The sequence below is a fragment of the Anomaloglossus baeobatrachus genome, chromosome 10 (assembly GCF_048569485.1).
Source record: "Anomaloglossus baeobatrachus isolate aAnoBae1 chromosome 10, aAnoBae1.hap1, whole genome shotgun sequence".
Lineage (NCBI taxonomy): Eukaryota > Metazoa > Chordata > Amphibia > Anura > Aromobatidae > Anomaloglossus > Anomaloglossus baeobatrachus.
In genome coordinates, this window is record NC_134362.1 from 17,395,550 (window position 1) to 17,419,313 (window position 23,764).

Here is a 23,764-nt window from a genome sequence, read left to right on the forward strand (position 1 = left end):
CTTTCTTTCTATCCTTCTTTTGTTCTTGCTATTTTTCTTTCTTTCTATCCTTCTTTTGTTCTTGCTATCTTTCTTTCTTGCTTTCTATCCTTTCTTGCTATCCTTCTTTCTTGCTTTTTTATCCTTCTTTCTTTCTTGCTATCCTTCTTTCTTGCTATCTTGCTATCCTTTCTTGCTTTCTATCCTTTCTTTCTATCTATCCTTTATCCCTATCCTTTTTTTTCTTTCTATCTATCCTTTCTTTTTCTTTCTATCTTTTCTTTGTTTCTTTCTCTTTCTTTATTGCTATCCTTCTTTCTCTTTCTTTCTTTCTTTCTTTCGTGTTATCCTTCTTTCTTTCTTTCTTTCCTTCTTTCTTTCGTGCTATCCTTCTCTCTCTTTCTTTCTTTCTTTCTTTCTATCCTTTCTTTCTCTTTCTTTATTGCTATCCTTTTTTCTCTTTCTTTCGTGTTATCCTTCTTTCTTTCTTTCTATCCTTCTCTCTCTTTCTTTCTTTCTATCCTTTCTTTGTTTCTTTCTCTTTCTTTCTTTCTTTCGTGTTATCCTTCTTTCTTTCTTTCTTTCTTTCTTTCTTTCTTTCTTTCGTGCTATCCTTTCTCTTTCTTTCTTTCTTTCTTTCTTTCTGTCCCTTTCATATTAGCTCTATGATTATCAGCCTCACACTCACCTCTGCTCTGTAACCCACTGGACACATGGTATCAGTCTATAGTGTCCAGTGTTGGCATCCAGTGTGATACTACATATCACTGATGTGGTGGGCACTGTTGGGGTCTTACATTGTGTGATATTGGGGCTCGTGCATCACAAGATCATTCTTTAGTACAAAGTTGTGCTAAAAATCCATCCTATTTGTCCGCCACCTTCGCCTTGTATACCAGTCCCGTTCACACGCTCCTCAAGGTGCCCACTCAGCCCCGTTTAATGTACTGCAGCCCCAATGCAATCCATTGCCCACCATCTTTCATTTTGGCAGTCATTTCTATATCTGTAAGCTGTCCCAATGCCGCCCCCCTCGTTACATTGACGACCCTCTATATCCCCGATGCCCCCCATCACAGACCACAGGCAAAGTGGCTCCCAGCTACGCCCCACCATGTGCTATAACAATAAGACCCCCGCATGTGCTTACTCTGCAGGGTCCAGGCTCTTCCGCTCTATGGCTGATGACATTTGCCTTCTCCGGTGCGTCCCCCCTTATTATCCAAAACGACGATCCGTTGTCTCTTTTGCACCGAGGTTTTGGCGTCACGAGTCCATGCATCGGGGTCCCCCAATGACAGCGGTCGCCCCCTGAGTCCCGGTGTCACTCAATGACGGCTCCATCACACAGCAGCCACATCTGTATCCCAGCAGCTGAAGGGCAGGTCTGAGAGCGGAGCCTGTGTCGCTGTCACTTATATAGCGGATTGCGGTCCCCTCTGCAGCATTGCCGCTTGGCTCAGCCCCTTTGCTTTCATTTCCTTTTTCCTGATGACCATTCAAATACAATAGAAGGAAATGGTATTTAAAGGCACAGCTGCTCTCATCTCTGTAACCAGCCTCTAGGGCACAGGGCTACAGCACTACAGTATATTGCAGCTGTCTTATTCATTAACCCCTGAGTCCCTGGGGGGTTGTGGGAAGCTGCTTTGCATTGCACGTCACTACCCTGAGCTCTTACAATCGTAAATGGTTGTGCCGGAGTATATACAGTAAAGTATCGTTTATACATCATCCTTGTATAGGTGCTGCATTGCATTTGTAAGAAGCTTGCGGAGGATTGGAGACGGTGAAATGGCAGCCTGACCCCCTGTCACTGCAGCAGCGATACCTGCCGAGGATGCGGAAGTAATACATCCACACAATACACAAAATAATACTGCCATATAGTAGCCAAGTAATACATCCACATAGGGCCCACAAAATAATACTGCCATATAGTAGCCAAAAAATACATCTACATAGAGACTACATAATACACAAAATAATACTACCATATAGTAGCCAAGTAATACATCCACATAGGGCCCACAAAATAATACTGCCATATAGTAGCCAAAAAATACATCTACATAGAGACTACATAATACACAAAATAATACTGCCATATAGTAGCCAAGTAATACATCCACATAGGGACTACACAATACACTAAATAATACTGCCATATAGTAGACAAAAAATACTTCCACATAGGAACTACACAATACACAAAATAATACTGCCGTATAGTAGACAAAAATACTTCCATATAGGGCCCACACAATACACAATATAATACTGCCATATAGTAACCAAGAAATACTTGTACATAGGGACTACACAATACACAAAATAATACTGCCATATAGTAGCCAAGTAATACATCCACATAGGGCCCACAAAATAATACTGCCATATAGTAGACAAAAATACTTCCATATAGGGCCCACACAATACACAATATAATACTGCCATATAGTAACCAAGAAATACTTGTACATAGGGACTACACAATTCACAAAATAATACTGCCATATAGTAGCCAAGTAATACATGCACACAATATACTAGATAATACTGCCATATAGTAGCCAAAAATACTTCCATATAGGGCCCACACAATACACAATATAATACTGCCATATAGTAGCCAAGAAATACTTCCACATAGGGACTACACAATACACAAAATAATACTGCCATATAGTAGACAAAAATACTTCCATATAGGGCCCACACAATACACAATATAATACTGCCACATAGTAACCAAGAAATACTTGTACATAGGGACTACACAATACACAAAATAATACTGCCATATAGTAGCCAAGTAATACATCCACATAGGGCCCACAAAATAATACTGCCATATAGTAGACAAAAATACTTCCATATAGGGCCCACACAATACACAATATAATACTGCCATATAGTAACCAAGAAATACTTGTACATAGGGACTACACAATACACAAAATAATACTGCCATATAGTAGCCAAGTAATACATCCACACAATATACTAGATAATACTGCCATATAGTAGCCAAAAATACTTCCATATAGGGCCCACACAATACACAATATAATACTGCCATACAGTAGCCAAGAAATACTTCCATATGGGGCCCACACAATACACAAAATAATACTGCCATATAGTAGCCAAGAAATACTTCTACATACGGTCCACACAATACACAAAATAATACAGCCATATAGTAGCCAAACAATACCTCTACATAGGGACTACACAATTCACAAAATAATACTGCCATATAGTAGCCAAAAAATACTTCCACAAAGGGCCCACAAAATAATACCGCCATATAGTAGCCAAAAAATACTTCCACATAGGGATTACACAAGACACAAAATAATACTGTCATATAGTTGACAAAAAATACTTCCACATATGGCCCACACAATACACAAAGTAATACTGCCATATAGTAGCCGAAAAATACTTCCACAAAGGGCCAACAAAATAATACCGCCATATAGTAGCCAAAAAATACTTCCACATAGGGACTACACAATTCACAAAATAATACTGCCATATAGTAGCCAAAGAATGCTTCCACAAAGGGCCAACAAAATAATACCGCCATATAGTAGCCAAAAAATACTTCCACATGGGGACTACACAATTCACAAAATAATACTGCCATATAGTAGCCAAAAAATACTTCCACAAAGGGCCCACAAAATAATACCGCCATATAGTAGCCAAAAAAATACTTCCACATAGGGCCCACACAATACACAAAATAATGCTGCAATATAGTAGCCAAGAAATACTTCTACATACGGCCCTCACAATGCACTAAATAATTCTGCCATATAGTAGCCAAAAATACTTCCACATAGGGACTACAGAATACACAAAATAATACTGCCATATAGTAGCCAAAAAATACTTCCACATAGGGCCCACACAATACACAAAATAATACTTCCATAAAGAAGCCAAGAAATACTTCCACATAGGGACTACACAATACACAAAATAATACTGCTATATAGTAGCCAAAAATACTTTGAGAAAAGCAATTTATCGGCAGATATAAGGTCAACCTGCAAGTAAATAGCATTTAAAGTCTGATTAGCTGGTTTATTGGATAAATGTTGGCTAAAGGGAAAAAATTAAGTGTTATTCTCCCTGCTGCCACTGACATCCTGTCATAGGTTCAGTGCAAGGAGCTGTTACATTTACCGTTCACTACAAAGTAAGTGTACTGTAATAAAGTCCCTGCACTTGGATTGTGACATCTTCCAAGAAGTCCAACCTCAGGCTGGGCTTCATAAAACAACAAACATGGCAGCAACTCATGGCAACCCATTTGCAGCCTGCAGTTGTGTCACAGAGGGCTGATGGGAGCTGGTGAGTGCCGGCACTGGCATCTAAATGCAGCTGTCAGTGATACTTAAAACAGCAGCAAGGCGAGCTCTGATCACTGCTGTCACATGCAGATGACGGTTATGTACACAGCCGACATCTGCCTGGTATGGAGCGGGCATCCCCATGGTGGTTATCTGTAACGAGCGCTTATAGATTTATTAAATGTGCCCCAATCATATGAAAGTATTTACGTGCCCCAATACACTACCACATACAGGCATCTTACAAAAATACATACCATTTCAAATACCCAAACACATATGCAGACATCTGTACTTGAATACATCACCAGGACCACTATTCATACATGAATTCAGCACCAGAACCACCATCAGTACATGGTACATCAACTGTAATGCCAGGTCAGACCATATACATTTGTATTGTATGAACCTACAACTCCCAGTATGTCCTAAACAATGATAACCAGATGCTGGGAGTTGATGTTATCAGACTGCGGACCATACAGGAACCAAAGTACTGATGAGACGTAGTCAGTATCACACATAAACATTAACATCCATGTACCTTATAGATGATGTCGTCTCTGATCGGAGTTGTTCTTTTTCTTTTCTTGATCTTATCCAGATGCCATGATGACTTTTTACATTGACAGCTAGTCTCTGCAGGCTTCCATCTTCTCCGGACTTCTGCAGCACATCCCGACATGGTGCCCTTAAAAATAGCCGCGTGAATATCATGCTTCTGAAGAAAAATATCTGCCCTTTGCTGTGCCCCTCAATAGATAATTACCCCTCACTGTGTTCCCTGCACAAATTATGATGCCTGCACTGTACTTCTTATGGTACATGCCCTCCATACTACCCTCTGCATACTGCCATCTCCTTTCCATACTGAGCCAACTCTTTACACTGTCCCCTACACTGTGTCCCCCCCATACTGCGCACATGTGCAGACCTGCACATACACAGACATTCACACACACAGAGACCCGCACACACAGACATACGTAGATACAAAGACATGCATGCAATATTTTTCTTTATATAGCACCAACATATTAAGCAGCATTAAGACTGTAACCACCAAGCATATGTGCCGATACACTGTTACCACCAAGCATCTGTGCCCATACACTATAACCACCAAGCATCTGTGCCCATAGAATGTAACCACCAAGCATCTGTGCCCATAGACTGTAACCACCAAGCATCTGTGCCCATAGACTGTAACCACCAAGCATCTGTGCCCATAGACTGTTACCACCAAGCATCTGTGCCCATAGACTATAACCACCAAGCATCTGTGCCCATAGACTATAACCACCAAACATCTGTGCCTATAGACTGTAACCACCAAGCATCTGTACCCATAGACTGTAACCACCAAGCATCTGTCCCCATAGACTGTAACCACCAAGCATCTGTGCCCATAGACTGTAACCACCAAGCATCTGTCCCCATAGACTATAACCACCAAGCATCTGTGCCCATAAACTGTAACCACCAAGCATCTGTGCCCATAGACTGTAACCACCAAGCATCTGTACCCATAGACTGTAACCACCAAGCATCTGTCCCCATAGACTGTAACCACCAAGCATCTGTCCCCATAGACTGTAACCACCAAGCATCTGTGCCCATAGACTGTAACCACCAAGCATCTGTACCCATAGACTGTAACCACCAAGCATCTGTACCCATAGACTGTAACCACCAAGCATCTGTACCCATAGACTGTAACCACCAAGCATCTGTCCCCATAGACTGTAACCACCAAGCATCTGTACCCATAGACTGTAACCACCAAGCATCTGTGCCCATAGACTATAACCACCAAGCATCTGTGCCCATAGACTATAACCACCAAGCATCTGTGCCCATAGACTATAACCACCAAGCATCTGTGCCCATAGACTGTAACCACCAAGCATCTGTGCCCATAGACTATAACCACCAAGCATCTGTGCCAATAGACTATAACCACCAAGCATCTGTACCCATAGACTATAACCACCAAGCATCTGTGCCCATAGACTATAACCACCAAGCATCTGTGCCCATAGACTATAACCACCAAGCATCTGTTCCCATAGACTGTAACCACCAAGCATCTGTGCCCATAGACTATAACCACCAAGCATCTGTTCCCATAGACTGTAACCACCAAGCATCTGTGCCCATAGACTATAACCACCAAGCATCTGTGCCCATAGACTATAACCACCAAGCATCTGTTCCCATAGACTGTAACCACCAAGCATCTGTGCCCATAGACTATAACCACCAAGCATCTGTGCCCATACACTATAACCACCAAGCATTTGTGCCCATACACTATAACCACCAAGCATCTGTGCCCATAGACTATAACCACCAAGCATTTGTGCCCATACACTATAACCACCAAGCATCTGTGCCCATAGACTGTAACCACCAAGCATTTGTGCCCATACACTATAACCACCAAGCATCTGTGCCCATAGACTGTAACCACCAAGCATCTGTGCCCATAGACTATAACCACCAAGCATCTGTGCCCATAGACTATAACCACCAAGCATCTGTGCCGATACACTGTAACTACCATACATCTGTGCAAGGACAGTAATGGGCCCTTTTCAGTCCAATAACTCATCAAAATGCGCAATTCCCCCTACATTGGAGGTAGATGTGGCCCCTTTACCCCTTGGGCCCTTGTGCGGCTGCACATGTTGCCCCAATGATATGCCCATAGGATAACTAACTGACCACTGGGGATCCGACTGCTGGGACCCGAAGAGATCCCGAGAACCGGGTGGCAGCCATGTCCTGATTGGAGGTGCGCATGCTCGATCCCCATTCCTTGTCTATGGGACGGACAGGTAGTGCGCTTGCTCCATTCTGGACGGGGCTGCGGGGCTCCCTTCCCGGGATTACTGCTGGACCCCAACAATTAGAAAGTTATCTACTATTTTAGGAATAGAAATAGTTTTGTTTTTGTTTACAAATAACTCTTTAATCCGAAGATTTTAGTATTTTGTGTCGCTCTTTCCAGACGTCCGTGTGGCTGCAGCTGACGTGGCGGTAATGGTGCTGTCACTTTTCGGGGGGCTCTGCTCGGCACTGGCAGACCTCCTTGGCTTGTATTAGCGCATGTTTGCTGTAAATTACTTTTTTCCCGCTGCTGCTCAGACGTTAATCCTGTTGATTTGCTGAGCGCACATCTCGCGGTCTGGATGAGGAGTATCAGGGGTCACGTCTCTGAATCATCCCCAGCCCGCGCTCTGCTGACTGGGGACAAACGCGTCATCTGCAAACCACATTTTCCATAATGCTTTTTGTACAAAAGTAGGACATATACGAAGCTGCATCTGGCTTATTTCATAGAAGAGCGGACTTCAGACAAGTCAGTGAAATGTCATCACTAGGCAATGGGCATTGATGTTCTGTATGAGGTCAATAAGCTCCGGGCCCTATGTCACGCTAGGTACAGGGAAGTAGCCAGAAAACGGCGAAAGGGAAGGGAAACCCTGTGTCTAGGAAAGGGGAATATGGGGACCCCCTGACGAAACCTACTGCTGGGCCCTGGGTTTCCTCACCGAACTAGATAGGTTCCACAGCTATGCGCTGAACCGGATACCTGACCCTGAAATAGGCCCTAGATTGGGAGCGGATGGGATGAGCTCTTCATCAACCCTACTAAGAGCTAAAGGACACACAGAGGAAGATGGAGATCCCTGACCAAACCTACCGCTGGGCCCTGGGTTTCCTCGCCGACCTAGATAGGTTCCGCAGCTATGCGCCGAGCAGGATACCTGACCCTGAAATAGGCCATAGATAGGGAACAGATGGGATGAGCTCTTCATCAACCCTACTACGAGCTAAAAGACACACAGGGGAAGATGGAGATGCTTGACCAAACCTACCGCTGGGCCCTGGGTTTCCTTGCCGACCTAGATAGGTTCCGCAGCTATGCGCCTAGCCGGATACCTGACCCTGAAAGAGGCCTTAGAGAGGGAGCGGATGAGATGAGCTCTTCATCAACCCTACTACGAGCTAAAGGACACACAGAGGAAGATGGAGATCCCTGACCAAACCCACCACTGGGCCCTGGATTTCCTCACCACCCTAGATAGGTTCCGCAGCTATGCGCCGAGCCGGATACCTGACCCTGAAAGAGGCCTTAGAGAGGGAGCGGATGAGATGAGCTCTTCATCAACCCTACTAAGAGCTAAAGAACACACAGGGGAAGATGGAGATCCCTGACCAAACCCACCACTGGGCCCTGGATTTCCTCACCGTCCTAGATAGGTTTCACACCTATGCGCCGAGCAGGATACCTGACCCTGGCTGACCCTGAAATAGGCCCTAGATATGGAGCAGATGGGATGAGCTCTTCACCAACCCTACTAAAGTGGGCGTCACACGGGACGATTTAACGTGCGATCGTATAAGCGATCGCACCCGCCCCTGTCGTTTGTGCATCACGGGCAATTAGTTGCCTGTGGCGCATAAAGTCGTTTAACCCCTGTCACACATACTTACCTGCCGGACGACCTCGCTGTGGGAGCCGAACATCCACTTCCTGAAGTGGGAGGGACGTTCGGCGTCACACGTCAGCCGGCCAATAGAAATGGAGGGGCGGAGATGAGTGGGACGTAACATCCCGCCCACCTCCTTCCTTCCGCATTGCCGGCGGGACGCAGGTAATCTGCGGTTCATCGTTCCCAGGGTGTCACACGGAGCGACGTGTGCTGCCCCAGGAACGATGAACAACCTGCACAAATAAGAATAAACGATTTTTTAAAAATGAGCGACGAGTACACGATCCACGATTTTTAACTGATTTGCGATCGTTTGGAGTCGCACATAGGTGTCACACGAGACGACATCGTGAACGATGCCGGATGTGCGTCACGAAAACCGTGACCCCGATGACATATTGCACGATAGATCGTCTTGTGTGACACCCGCATAAGAGCTAAAGGACACACTGGGGAAGATGGAGATCCCTGACCAAGCCTATCACTGGACCTGAGTTCCCTCACCACCCTAGATAGGTTTCACACCAATGCACCGAGCAGGATACCTGACCCTGGCTGACCCTGAAATAGGCCCTAGATAGGGAGAGGATGGGATGAGCTCTTCATCAACCCTACTAAGAGCTTAAGGACACACAGAGGAAGATGGAGATCCCTGACCAAACCTACCGCTTGTCCCTAGGTTCCCTCGACGCCTTAGATAGGTTCTGCACCTATGCGCTGAGCCGGATACCTGACCCTGAAATACACCCTAGATAGGGAGCAGATGGGATGAGCTCTTCATCAACCCAACTAAGAGCTAAAGGACACACAGAGGAAGATGGAGATCCCTGACCAAACCTACCACTGGGCCCTGGGTTACCTCACCACCCTAGATAGGTTTCGCACCTATGCGCTGAGCCGGATAACTGACCCTGGCTGACCCTGAAATAGGACCTAGATAGGGAGCGGATGGGATGAGCACTTCGTCAACCCTACTAAGAGCTAAAGGACACACAGGGATAACAAACGGGAAGGTAACAAACAACTAATCTCCAAACAGATTCCACCATAAGGACTGTAAAACACGACAAAGTGACTCCAGATGAATGCAAGCCTACTGCATGCACTCAGGATATGTAGGAAGATAGACCTATCACCAGCATAGATCAAAAGGGAATGAGAGTATTTAAGGACACCTAGGGAAGTACTGATGAAACAGCTGAAAGGGTGGGGAACTCTGCAGGGTCCTAAAGGAAAAGGGATAAACCATCAGCAGAGAAGATACATAGGATACTATACACCAAGCAGGAATAATAGAAGGTCAAGGAGCAGTTTGCACAGCCAAACACTGCGATCGTCTATAGCCGGACACCATAGGACTATCTGTCACCCATGGACAAAATTGTTTTACATTCTATTACAGGTACAACTAAAGTAACTTGAAACCGAAAAAAGTAGTTTTCAATTTATTTATCAACTAATGATAATCAAACTTTGCTTTCGAATTGTGGTTGAACAGAGAATTTTGCCCCCGGCAGCAGGTATTATTCCTCATGAGCAGACGCTCCTTGTGTCTTAGTTGTGAAGGCGCCGTCTCTAAACTGCAGGTTTCAGGATCCAGAGTTGTTTTGTAGGATCAGGATCAGGGCTCATAGAAGCCACTTCAGAATAGTTCGATGCTTTGCTCTCATCTGTCTGCAGGATCTTCTCCCAGAAGCTTTGTGGTTCGTCAATATGCATTTTGGCGAATTCCAGTCAGTTTTTTATGATTTGCTTTCTGTTGTTTCCTCCTCATCCTAGGTCATCATCCATGAAGTCCATTTTGGCCAACGCAGTGATGGACAGTGCGATATGGCACTGATGGACCTTGGAGTTCACCTTTAATCTCTTTGGACATTATTCTGGCTCTTTGTTACCATTTGTATCATTCGTCTCTTTAATTTGTCTTCAATTTTACTCTTGTGGTCACACCCAGGGGTGTCGTCTCACAGTCCCATAGACCTTAACCTGAATAATAAGTGCAGCCGGAACATCAGGCCGCTTGGAGATGATTTTATAGACATTACTTTTAAAATGTTTGTCTACAATTTTCTTTTTAATCTCCTGAGACAACTCTCCCTTAGTTTTTTTTGCTCCATTTTCAGTGATGATACCAAACATCACAATGACTACTTCTCACCTTCTCAATAGGCAGACTGACGTATTACAAGTTTGTAGACACATGTGATGGTAGTTATAGGAAATACCTTAGTCTAACATATCCCTATGGTCAAATTATTTTCGATCTTTACAAGGAGAATCATTATTTTTGTCTGAGCCATTTTCATTAGTTTTATGAACCATAATTCACAAGGCTGTCTACAGTCCCACAGACCTTAGTTTTCTGACTAATATGTGCAGCTGTAGTAACAGGAACATCAGGATACTTAAAAATAATTTTATAGACATTACCTTTCATATATTTCTCTATAATTTTATTTTTAATCTCCTGAGACAGCTCTCCCTTAGCTTTTTTTGCTCTATGTTCAGTGTGGTAAACACCATGATACCAAACATCACAATGACTACTTTTCACCCTCACAATAGACAGACTGAATTATTACAACTTTGCAGACACATGTGATGCTAGTTATAGGACATACCTTAGTCTAACATATCCGTATGGTCAAATTATATTCAATCTTTACTAGGAGAATCATTATTTTTGTCTGAGCCATTTTCATTAGTTTTATGAACCATAATTCACATGGTAGTCTACAGACCATAGACCTTAGTTTTGTGACTAATATGTGCGGCTGTAGTAACAGGATCATCAGGCCACTTGGAAATGATTGATTTTATAGACATTACTTTTAAGATATCTATATATATAATTGCCTTATTCTGTCTGTCTGTCTGTCTGTCTGTCTATCTGTCTGTCTGTCTGTCATGCTCCAAAATTGTGTCCTTACGGTGACACAAAGCTGATTGGCCGCTGGGCTCGCCATGGCCCCGCCCCCCCACACGGATTGGCCGCTCGCCCAGGCTGCGCCCCCACACGGATTGGCCAGCCGCTCGCCCAGGCTCCGCCCCCCCCACAGATTGGCCTCTCGCCCCGGCACCCTGCAGGCATTGGCAATTCGGCCACGCCACGCCCCGCCCCCCTCACGCAATGCACGTTAGCTCTGGCCCCACCCCCTCCCTCCTCCCGCGCATTTCTCGAACTGACACGGCTGTCACGGAGGTGAGTACGGTACTCCCTGCCCACCCCCCCCCTCCCCCCCCGCCCCCGCCCCCGCCCCCGCTCGCACAGGACTGGTGTGGATACTCGCATGGTTACAAGCGCTGTCACGGAGGTGAGTACTGTACTCCCTCCCCCCCCCCTCCCCCCCCCGGCCCCCGCTCGCACGGCAGTGGTGGGAGTGGTGTGGATACGTTGGTATCAAGCCCATCAAGGTCCTGCTGCGCCAGAAGATCCACACGCACACACACAAACATACACACACATCAGATCACACTCACACTCACTCTTACACACACCTCACACACACCTCACACACACCTCACATCGCATCCACACACTCACAACATCCTGGGATATCGCTTGCTTCTCGGCGGCGAAAATGTGCTGTTGTGATCTTCCAGGACCTGACGGAGGATCACATGGCCAGAAGCATGTGATATCCCCGGATGTTGTGAGTATGAGCGCGTAAGTGCGATATCGTCAGTGTCTGTGTGTGTGAGTGGATGCGATCGGGTGTGTGTGAGTGGATGCGATCGGGTGTGTGTGAGTGGATGCGATCGGGTGTGTGTGAGTGTATGCGATCGGGTGTGTGTGAGTGTATGCGATCGGGTGTGTGTGTGAGTGTATGCGATCGGGTGTGTGTGAGTGTATGCGATCGGGTGTGTGTGTGAGTGGATGCGATCGGGTGTGTGTGTGAGTGGATGCGATCGGGTGTGTGTGTGAGTTGATGCGATCGGGTGTGTGTGTGAGTGGATGCGATCGGGTGTGTGTGTGAGTGGATGCGATCGGGTGTGTGTGTGAGTGGATGCGATCGGGTGTGTGTGTGAGTGGATGCGATCGGGTGTGTGTGTGAGTTGATGCGATCGGGTGTGTGTGTGAGTTGATGCGATCGGGTGTGTGTGTGAGTGGATGCGATCGGGTGTGTGTGTGAGTGGATGCGATCGGGTGTGTGTGTGAGTGGATGCGATCGGGTGTGTGTGTGAGTGGATGCGATCGGGTGTGTGTGTGAGTGGATGCGATCGGGTGTGTGTGTGAGTGGATGCGATCGGGTGTGTGAGTGTCGGCAGAGGACCAGGCCGTGCTGGAGGAGGCTGGGAGCAGAGAGGCTGATCATGGGGAAGAGGGGAATGCTGATGCTGAAGGAGGCTGGGATGGGAAGGCTGGGAGGAAGGAGGCTGGGATGGGAAGGCTGGGAGGAAGGAGGCTGGGACGAGAGAGGCTGATCCTCAGGAAGGCTGAGGAGGGGAGGCTGATGCTGAGGGAGGCTGGAAGGAGAGAGGCTGAGCAAACGTGCTCCATCCGCCATACTGCGCACTCCCCATCGTGCTGCATCCCCCATGCTGCGCACTCCCAAACGTGGTCCATCCGCCATGCTGCGCACTCCCAAACGTGGTCCATCCGCCATGCTGCGCACTCCCAAACGTGCTCCATCCGCCATGCTGCGCACTCCCAAACGTGCTCCATCCGCCATACTGCGCACTGGAGCACGTTTGGGAGTGCGCAGCATGGCGGATGGAGCACGTTTGAGAATGCGCAGCATGGCGGATGGAGCACGTTTGGGAGTGCGCAGCATGGCGGATGGAGCACGTTTGGGAGTGCGCAGCATGCCGGATGGTGCACGATCGGGAGTGCGCAGTATGGCGGATGGAGCACGTTTGGGAGTGCGCAGCATGGCGGATGGAGCACGTTTAGAAGTGCGCAGCATGGCGGATGGACCACGTTTGGGAGTGCGCAGCATGGCGGATGGAGCACGTTTAGGAGTGCGCAGCATGGCGGATGGAGCACGTTTGCAAGTGCGCAGCATGGCGGGTGGAGCACGATGGGAGGTGCACACCTCCCCCCAACACACACACACACGCGCACTGCACAACACACACACACTAGGAATCACAAACAACGCCCTACACAGACACCCACACAGACAACGCTGCACACACAAATATACGCACATACTGCACAACACACACATTGCTCAAAACATACCTCCCCCCAAAACACACCACACCCACACAAACCGCACAACACACACACACACACACAACGCTACAGACACACAGCGCTCCACAAACAACGCAACACACGCAACACACATACAACACCGCTCTCACCCCCCGCGACACTCAGAACATGTACAGCGCCCTACACAAACACTTGCTAACTACACACAACAACATCTATATATATATATAACAAAAATCATACATGAACTACACAATACGTAAATTCTAGAATACCCGATGCGTAGAATCGGGCCACCTTCTAGTTTATCTATAATTTTCTTCTTAATCTCCTGAGACAACCCTTCCTTAGATTTTGTGCTCTATATTCAGTATGGTAAACACCATGATACCAAACATCACAATGACTACTTTTCACCCTCTCAATAGACAGACTGACTTATTACAAGTTTGTAGATACCTGTGATGCTAGTTATAGGACATACCACAGTCTAACATGTCACTATGGTCAAATTATTTTCAGTCTTTACTAGGAGAATCATCATTTTTGTCTGAGCCATTTTCATTAGTTTTATGAACCATAATTCACGAGATCGGCTAAAATCCCATAGACAGCTGGAGGTGACGACTGTACAACATGTCAATGATGTGGCGGGACATGTCCAGATCCTGCAGGTCCGGGCTCGGTCTCTTGTAAGCATAGGATAAGTGAGTCTTCTGCTGCCCCATCACCTCCAATCCGCGACACATGCCGCCATTGTCCAGCAAAGTCCGGGAAAGGACGGCCGTCAGCCATGGTTCCCGGAGGTGTCCGCCTCTGGGGATTTTCCTCTCCTGACCACTGCCCTTCAAAGTAACCTACAGTTATATAGGTCATATTAGGGCGTCTGGACTTGTTTTCTATTTCTGAATGTCGGAATCCGCGGTAATGTCAATCCAAATGCCAAACTGACAGACAAGTATGATGGCGGCTTTATGTATTGATTAATTAAACCCGCTGATTTCAGTCAACTTTTAATCGCCGCTCTAAAATGTCAGAGTATTTCTGCCCTCAAAGTTCACGTTGAAATGTCAGAACCTGGTGTGAGAAGGAGAGATAAAATACCGTGGATTCCTATGGAAACTTTCTGCACTTTTTTTTTCTTTCTCCTGGGACCTTATAGAAGTCACACTTTATAGTAAAGGCTGATTGTCCTCTGATGCTCTATAGCACACAAAAAGGGGCAACTGTGCAGAGTAAAGGCAGCAAATCAGGACCAGCGTGATGGCTGAGTTCCTCGGACCAACTGAGAGTATATACAGTATATACATGTCCACCCATATCCTGTCCACCGCCATTAACTTGAGAACGGCGGCAGCTATAGACATAGAAGTGGTGTCTAGGTATAGTAAAGTAGCCATGCGCTACGCAATGAAACGACCTATAGCACCACCTGGTGGAAAACAACGGAGTTGGCATTTTTATCTCGAAAACGGAACGAGATAGAGAAAAAAAGTGATTAAAAAATTGTAAGACATCATCAATTCAATACGAATCGACACCTTGCATACAGAAATGCTATGATATGAAACCCATGACCCCCCCCCCAAAACATTGAATGCTGGTCACGCATATGGCGCTCATGTAACTTTGATGCTCAAAGTGGCCCCCGTCAGCGGCAATGCACGTCTGGACTCTGCACAGCATACTGTATCTTGCTGCAATGCACGTCTGGACTCTGCACAGCATACTGTATCTTGCTGCACGTTGTGCAATATGGTAGGTGACACGTTTGCACAAGCATCTGTGATATTTGGTCGTAGGTCCTGCAATGTTGGTGGAGGGGTCGCATACACCTGCTGTTTGATGTGACCTCACAGAAAGAAGTCCAATGGGGTCAGGTCAGGTGAGCGGAGGCCACTCCACACAGCCACCATACCCAATGACTTGTAGGAAGGTCTCCATGAGGTATCGCTTCACGTCCGCAGCCTTGTGAGTTTTACACCTTCTAATCATAGCATTTCTGTATGCAAGGTGTCGATTCCTATTGAATTGATGATGCCCTACAACTTTGTAATTCACTTTTTTTCCTCTATCTCGTTCCGTTTTCGAGATAAAAATGCTAACTCTGTTGTTTTCCACCAGGTGGCGCTATAGTTGGTTTCATTGCGTAGCGCATGGCTACTTTACTATACCTAGACACCACTTCTGTGCCTATAGCTGCCGCCTTCTCGAGTTAATGGCGGTGGACAGGATATGGGTGGACACACTGTATTTACATCACTTAACCACAGGATAAATGTATGATCTCTGGAGTTCTAAGACCCGATCCCAATGTCCATTGTATGAATGGAGTGGTAGCGCAAATGAAACAGCCGCTGCAATCACCGTCTATAGGAGTGGTGGTTGCACACGCTCAGTACCGCTCCATTCACTGTCTATAGGAGTGGTGGTTGCACACGCTCAGTACCGCTCCATTCACTGTCTATAGGAGTGGTGGTCACACACGCTCACTACCGCTCCAGTCACCGTCTATAGGAATGGTGGTCACACACGCTCAGTACCGCTGCATTCACTGTCTATAGGAGTAGCGATTGCACACGCTCAGTACCGCTACATTCACTGTATATTGAGTGGTGGTTGCACACTCTCACAACTGCTCCATTTACCATCTATAGGAGTGGTGGTCACACACGCTCAGTACCGCTGCATTCACTGTCTATAGGAGTGGTGGTCACACATGCTCAGTACTGCTCCATTCACCGTCTATAGGAGTGGTGGTCACACACGCTCAGTACCACTCCATTCACTGTATATAGAAGTGGTGGTCGCACACACTCACTACTGCTCCATTCACCATCTATAGGAGTGGTGGTCGCACACACATACTACTGCTCCATTCACCGTCTATAGGAGTGGTGGTCACACACACTCACTACTGCTCCATTCACCGTCTATAGGAGTGGTGGTCACACACACTCACTACTGCTCCATTCACTGTCTATAGGAGTGGTGGTCGCACACACACACTACTGCTCCATTCACCGTCTATAGGAGTGGTGGTCGCACACGCTCAGTACCGCTGCATTCACTGTCTATAGGAGTGGTGGTCACACACGCTCAGTACCGCTGCATTCACTGTCTATAGGAGTGGTGGTCACACACGCTCAGTACCGCTCCATTCACTGTCTATAGGAGTGGTGGTCACACACGCTCACTACCCATCGATTCACTGTCTATAGGAGTGGTGGTCACACACGCTCAGTACCGCACCATTCACTGTCTATAGGATTAGTTAAAGTTTCAGCTCAAGAAAAAAAACTAGCCCTGGTACAACTCCATTGATGGAAAAATGTAAAAAAAAGTTATTGTTCTTGGAAAGTGAGAAAGTAAAATCAAAGGTAAATAGGGGCCCAATGGTACCCCATAAACCGGCCCTGGTATTGTAGACCATCCCTGGATCCACTAGGTCGGATCAGGGTCACATATGCAGTAAATATTATGCCTTAGTGTGAAGTCTTATATTTTTACATTTCTGTAACGATGGCTGATCACACTTTGTACATCATTAATTCCCCAGTATCATGCACTTACTAATATGAATTGGGGCTTTGAACAGCAGTAAAATGCCCCCGTGGGTCACAGGTGGGCAGCAGGAGTCGTTCTCCGTTTCCCCCCGAACCCTCTGCTGTAGGGAGCGGCCGCTCACCCCGGGCCTGACATGCACTGATAACCTGGGTGTGGAGCTGACACATTCTACAAGGTCCCAGCGTGATGTGGTCAGATAAGACTTATTATTCGCAACTCTCTCATTTGGCCTTCAAGGTCCCTGGTGTTTTGGAAAGTACGGTTAAACCACATTTGGGATCTTGGCATCTAATATACATCAAGAAAAGTAAAAGTTCCCATAGTTATAATATCCCTCAGCTCCAGCTTCGTGGGGGAATCAGTAGCACATTTCATGACTTGGCTCTATCTATCTCTTCTGCTGACTGAGGACTGATAGATAAATCCTGTCCTCGCCCTATCTTACGCCTTGTAGATAAGGCTCAGACGCCAGAACCCCAACCCCAGACACAGCGACCCCTGATGTAAGGGCTTACGATACAGTCTTTGAGGACTATCTGCCCATTATTATCTTGTCTGCTGACCTATTGGCACTTTAGGGGGCAAAAGTGTCAAGGTCACATGGCCAGACACAGTCCTAGTTTTACAAACCAGTTGGCGAAGAAAACCAAACCTTGGATTAATAGACAAGTACACTGATGTGATTAACGGTTGGAGGGTCAGACCTCCTGGAAACTTCCAGTTGGCGAAGAAAACCAAACCTTGGACCGGTAGACAGGTACACTGATGGGACCGATGGTTGGAGGGTCAGACCTCTTTGAGACTTCCATTTAGCGAAGAAAACCAAACCTTGGACCAATAGACAGGTACTCTGATGTGATCATTGGTCAGAGGGTCAGACCTCCCGAAGACTTCCAGTTGGCGAAGAAAATCAAACCTTGGAACAATAGACTGGAACACTGATGTGATCGACGGTCGGAAGATCAGAACTTCTGGAGACTTCCAGATGATGAAGAAAACCAAATCTTAGATCAATAGACAGGTACACTGATTTGATTGATGGTTGGGGGGGTCAGACTTCTTGGAGACTTCCAATTGGTAAAGAAGACCATCAATAGACAGGTACACTGACATGATCCACGGTCGGAGGGTCAGGCCTCCTGGAGTTTTCCAGTTGGCGAAGAAAACCAAACCTTGGATCAATAGCCAGGTACACTGATGTGATCGATGGTTGGAAGGTCAGACCTTCTAGAGATGGCCAGTTGGCAAGAAAACCAAACCTTGGACTAATAGACAGGTACACTAACGTGATCAATGGTCGGAGAGTCAGACCTCCTGGAGACTTCCATTTAACAAAGAAAACCAAACTTTGGATCAATAGACAGGGACACTGATGTGATCGATGGTTGGAAGGTTAGACCTTCTGGAGATGTCCAGATGGCGAAGAAAACCAAACCTTGGACCAATAGTCTGGTACACTGATGTGATTGATGGTTGTCAGGTTAGACCTCCTGGAGAGTTCCAGTTGGTGAAGAAAACCAAACCTTGAATCAATAGATAGATACACTAACGGAGTGGGGGTCAAGCTTCTGCTACATTCAAGATGGCAGTGTTTTGGGATCCAGAGCCCTGTTCTTTGATCTCTGTTTCCCGATTCCATCAGTGGGAACCCCAGCATTATGGATAAGGGATAACTTAGGAATTTTGAGAATAATCCTTTACACAACTTTGGCAAAAGTTTGCAAAATGTCCTTTCCTATCGCAATGCACAAAGCAAGGCCATAAAGCTATGGGGTGACAAGTTTGGTGCGGAGGAACAGAAGTCTAACCTTATCCCCGTCCAACACCTTTGGGATTAATTAGGACGACAATGAGCACAACTCCAAAATCATGTGGAGGACCTTCCCCAATGACTGGAGGTTGCTATCGCCACACAAGGGTGCCCCACTTCAATGGTTTTGGAATGCGATGCCTAACAAGTTGACATGGGTGTAATGGAGAGATGTCCCCATACAACGTGATCGTGAATTGCATATGAGTTGCCGAATGCTCCTTCGCTTTTTCAGTTTGCATTTCTTCCTGTTTATTGAGATGATATTCGTTTCCATGTATTGGATCCTCCGCAGAGCTCCGGAGCCGACATACTGTGCATGCCCCAGGGCCATTCTATAACGCGCCAGCTAATTAGGCTCAACGCTGCACCGTAATTAGCCGATTCATTAGACGCAACATTGCACTTAAATTGGTTGATTCATTAAGGCACACGATGTCACACTGAGCGGTGCCAACGTGAAACCATGGCTCTTAATTAGCTGCGAGAGGTAAGAATCATTTACCAATTACCACTCCACCTTCCGCTCACAAGTAACGAGGCGGAATTAAGATTGGAAAGGAAAGTTCTACAGGTTTTCCAAATGTAACTTAAAGGAGAACGTAGACGATTTGTACAACGCCTTCGTCGGGTCACCAATTATTGTTTTGCCATTGTTTACACAACACCAATGTTTTTAGGGACAGATTCCAATGGGGCTAATATTATATTAGTCAACTTCATAGACGCCGAAAAGCAGGAGGAACATATAAGCTCCATGCAGATGTTGTCCTTGCTCGGATTCGATCCAAGGACCCCAGTTTTTGCCTTAAGGCCACTTTACATGCTGCAATATCGGTATCGATATCGGTAGCGAGCGTACCCGCCCCCGTCGGTTGTGCGTCACAGGCAAATTACTGCCCGTGGCGCACAACATCGCTTACACCCGTCAACGATAAGGTTAGTATTTTTTATCGTTAACAGTCGTTCCTGCGTTTCACACGCAACAACGTCGATAACGAGGCCGGATGTGCGTTACGAATTTCATGACCCCAACGACATCTCGTTAGCGATGTTGTTGCGTGTAAAGCAGCTTTTAGAAATATCTGGTTGTCTGCGACTCTTCCATACGCGTAAGCACTTGGCTCGGCCGAGCGTTCATGTGCTGTCCACAGGGAGAGAGGAGAAAGTCGCTGCTGGATTCTATGGGCGGTTTATGCCCTTTAACCAAAAAGCATCGACCATTGATATTCCAACTATCCGATCCTTCTCTCCCAAATATCATCTGTTGGGGGAGACCCCCTTATACATCAGATGATAGGCCAATCTCGTAAACAGTGTTTGTTTGTATTTTTATCTAACGTGTGCAGGTGTGTCACGGGTGTCAGACAGTCATGTGCTTTCTGGCTATAGAAGGTCATAGCGTCTGGCTGTGCAGAATGCTCCCTGAATTTCCATTGTTCCTGCTGTCAGTATTCATTGGTATAGGTAGCTTTCCTGCTGCATTCATCACTCCCCCTTTTGGACCCAGCAGGAGCTCATCTCCCACCCATCTGCTGATCATCAGCATTCTCTTTCTGTTTATATACCCCTTCCTTCCTTTGGACTGGTGCTGGTGATATTATTCAGTTCATTCAAGCCTTGGTTGAACGCAGGTGGCTTGTACTCCTCTGTGGTATCATTGCTGAAGCTTGCTGAACTTCTAACCGAGTCATCTAATGATAAATAGTTCATTCTTTACCCCCCCTGTATCTTCCTGTAGTGTTTAGTGGGGTTGACGAAGAGCTCATCCCATCCAGCACTAGGGATACCTAGGGTCAGGTATCTGGCTAAGCGCATAGGTGAGGAACCTATCTAGGATTTGAGGGACCCCAGGGACCTGCACTAGGGATACCTAGGGTCAGGTATCTGGCTCGGCGCATAGGTGAGGAACCTAGTGAGGGACCCCAGGGCCCAGCACTAGGGATATCTAAGGTGAGGTATCCAGCTCGGTGAATAGCTATGGTGGTGAGGGACCCCAGGGACCAGCACTAGGGATACCTAAGGTGAGGTATCCAGCTCGGTGAATAGCTGTGGTGGTGAGGGACCCCAGGGACCAGCACTAGGGATACCTAGGGTGAGGTATCCAGCTCGGCTCATAGGTGCAGAACCTATTTAGGATTTGAGGGACCAATGGACCAGCACTAGGGATACCTAAGGTGAGGTATCCAGCTCGGTGAATAGCTATGGTGGTGAGGGACCCCAGGGCCCAGCACTAGGGATATCTAAGGTGAGGTATCCAGCTCGGTGAATAGCTATGGTGGTGAGGGACCCCAGGGACCAGCACTAGGGATACCAAGGGTCAGGTATCCAGCTCGGTGAATAGCTATGGTGGTGAGGGACCCCAGGGACCAGTAGTAGGTTCGGTCAAGGTTCCCTAGATACCGGGTTTCCCTTCCCTTTCACCGTGCTCTTGGTACTTCCCAGTACCTAGCGTGACAGGGGCCTTTACACCACCCAGATATCATGATTGTTTTGCTATGCTAATGAAAATAAAACCATTTCTATAGCCATAAGACCACCAAGTCATAGGAGCACCAAGGGCTGACCATGTATTGAGGTGTCCGAGTCCTTCCTGATGGCAGGTCTACTGTCGATGGAATGGATTGGGCTGTTGGACTCCATCATGCCCCGGCCTTTTCTGCTTCGACTGTGCATGTGTACAGGGGCCTGGATACAATGGCTATGTCTGCACCCCCCATAGACATTTAGTAAATGGCTTAATGCACAGCTAGGCTGCAATTTAGTTATCTCGCAAAAGAAAACAGGAAAGAAGGAGCCCAGAGGTTTATTACAAGGGAGAAAAGTGATGGAAGGAGACAGCAGGAAGCGGCTTTCCTTTCCTTCAAGGAGCTTCCTTTGTCTTAATGACCAGTGACATTACTTAAAATTTGATCTTTGGCTTCCATTAACCTCTGACATTAGAAAGTTCTCGATTCACGTTAATACGAGTAGACTTTCACAAATTAGCTTTTCCATGCCGTGACGCCAGCATTGGGTTCATCACCGTGTGGTCCCAGGTGGTGCAAACGCTCAGCGGAGGTGTAAAAAAGACTTGGGGTTTGGCTGAAGACTAAAAAAATGACAAAGTCAAAGGATAGGGAGGAAAATGTTGTTCACGATTTTAAAAATATGTATGTTACTGCAGAGGTGATCGCGTGCCAATGTGCACACTGACAAGATTCCCCTGCAGACAGCGGCCAATGGGCGATCACGTAGGGAATGCGTAGCAATTATGACAGTTTGCATATTGGTTTGTATCATGGCGGCGTCATAGTCACATTGACCATCATTATACGAGATATTGCTATGTGATTGTGATACACTGATTTTCATGTCACAATGCAGCCGTAACTCCCAATGATGTTCTGGTTTCAACTGTAACTGCAGCCTTAGGATACAGATATCTCTCTATACCCTTCACCCCCCCCCCCCCCCTGCTCCACCATCCAGCTCATGCATGGTCGCCATAGCTCAGCACCGGGGGAAACATGATGCCCGTACAGAATGAAGCTCTGCAGTTTTATATGAGGGGCACTGTAAGGCATCATAATGTATGAGGGGTACTGTGAGGCATCATAATGTATGAGGGGCACTGTGAGGCATCATAATGTATGAGGGGGACTGTGAGGCATCATAATGTATGAGGGGGACTGTGAGGCATCATAATATATGAGGGGGACTGTGAGGCATCATAATGTATGAGGGGTACTGTGAGGCATCATAATGTATGAGGGGCACTGTGAGGCATCATAATGTATGAGGGGCACTGTGAGGCATCATAATGTATGAGGGGAACTGTGAGGCATTATAATGTATGAGGGGGAGTGTGAGGCATCATAATGTATGAGGGGGACTGTGAGGCATCATAATGTATTAGGAGCACTGTGGGGCATCATAATGAATGAAGAGACTGTGGCGCATCATGATGTATAAGGGGCACTGTGGGGCATCATGATGTATGAGGAGCACTGTGGGGCATCATGATGTATGAGTTGCACTGTGAGGCATCATAATGTATGAGGAGCTCTGTGGGGCATCATAATGTATGAGGAGCACTGTGAGGCATCATAATGTATGAGGAGCACTGTGGGCCATCATAATGTATGAGGAGCACTGTGAGGCATCATGATGTATGAGGGGGACTGTGGGCCATCATAATATATGAGGAGCACTGTGAGGGAGGCATCATAATGTATGAGGGGGACTGTGGGGCATCATAATGTATGAGTTGCACTGTGAGGCATCATAATGAATGAGGAGACTGTGGGGCATCATGATGTATAAGGGGCACTGTGGGCCATCATAATATATGAGGAGCACTGTGAGGCATCATAATGTATGAGGGGGACTGTGG

At 46.7% G+C, this 23,764-nt stretch overlaps 1 protein-coding gene and 1 long non-coding RNA gene across 2 annotated transcripts in view; one reads left to right on the top strand and one right to left on the bottom strand.

Annotated features, from left to right (window-relative positions):
• The window catches only part of LMO2 (LIM domain only 2), a 19,027-nt gene extending 17,497 nt beyond the window's left edge, over nt 1-1,530 (bottom strand). The window contains exon 1 of the mRNA XM_075326780.1: nt 1,130-1,530. Coding sequence (XP_075182895.1) covers nt 1,130-1,170 — 41 coding nt within the window. The 5' untranslated portion in view covers nt 1,171-1,530. The remainder of the gene's footprint in view (nt 1-1,129) is intronic.
• LOC142254901 (uncharacterized) overlaps nt 1-23,764 on the top strand; it is a 73,486-nt gene that overhangs the window by 31,761 nt on the left and 17,961 nt on the right. The gene's annotated exons all lie outside the window — the stretch shown is intronic.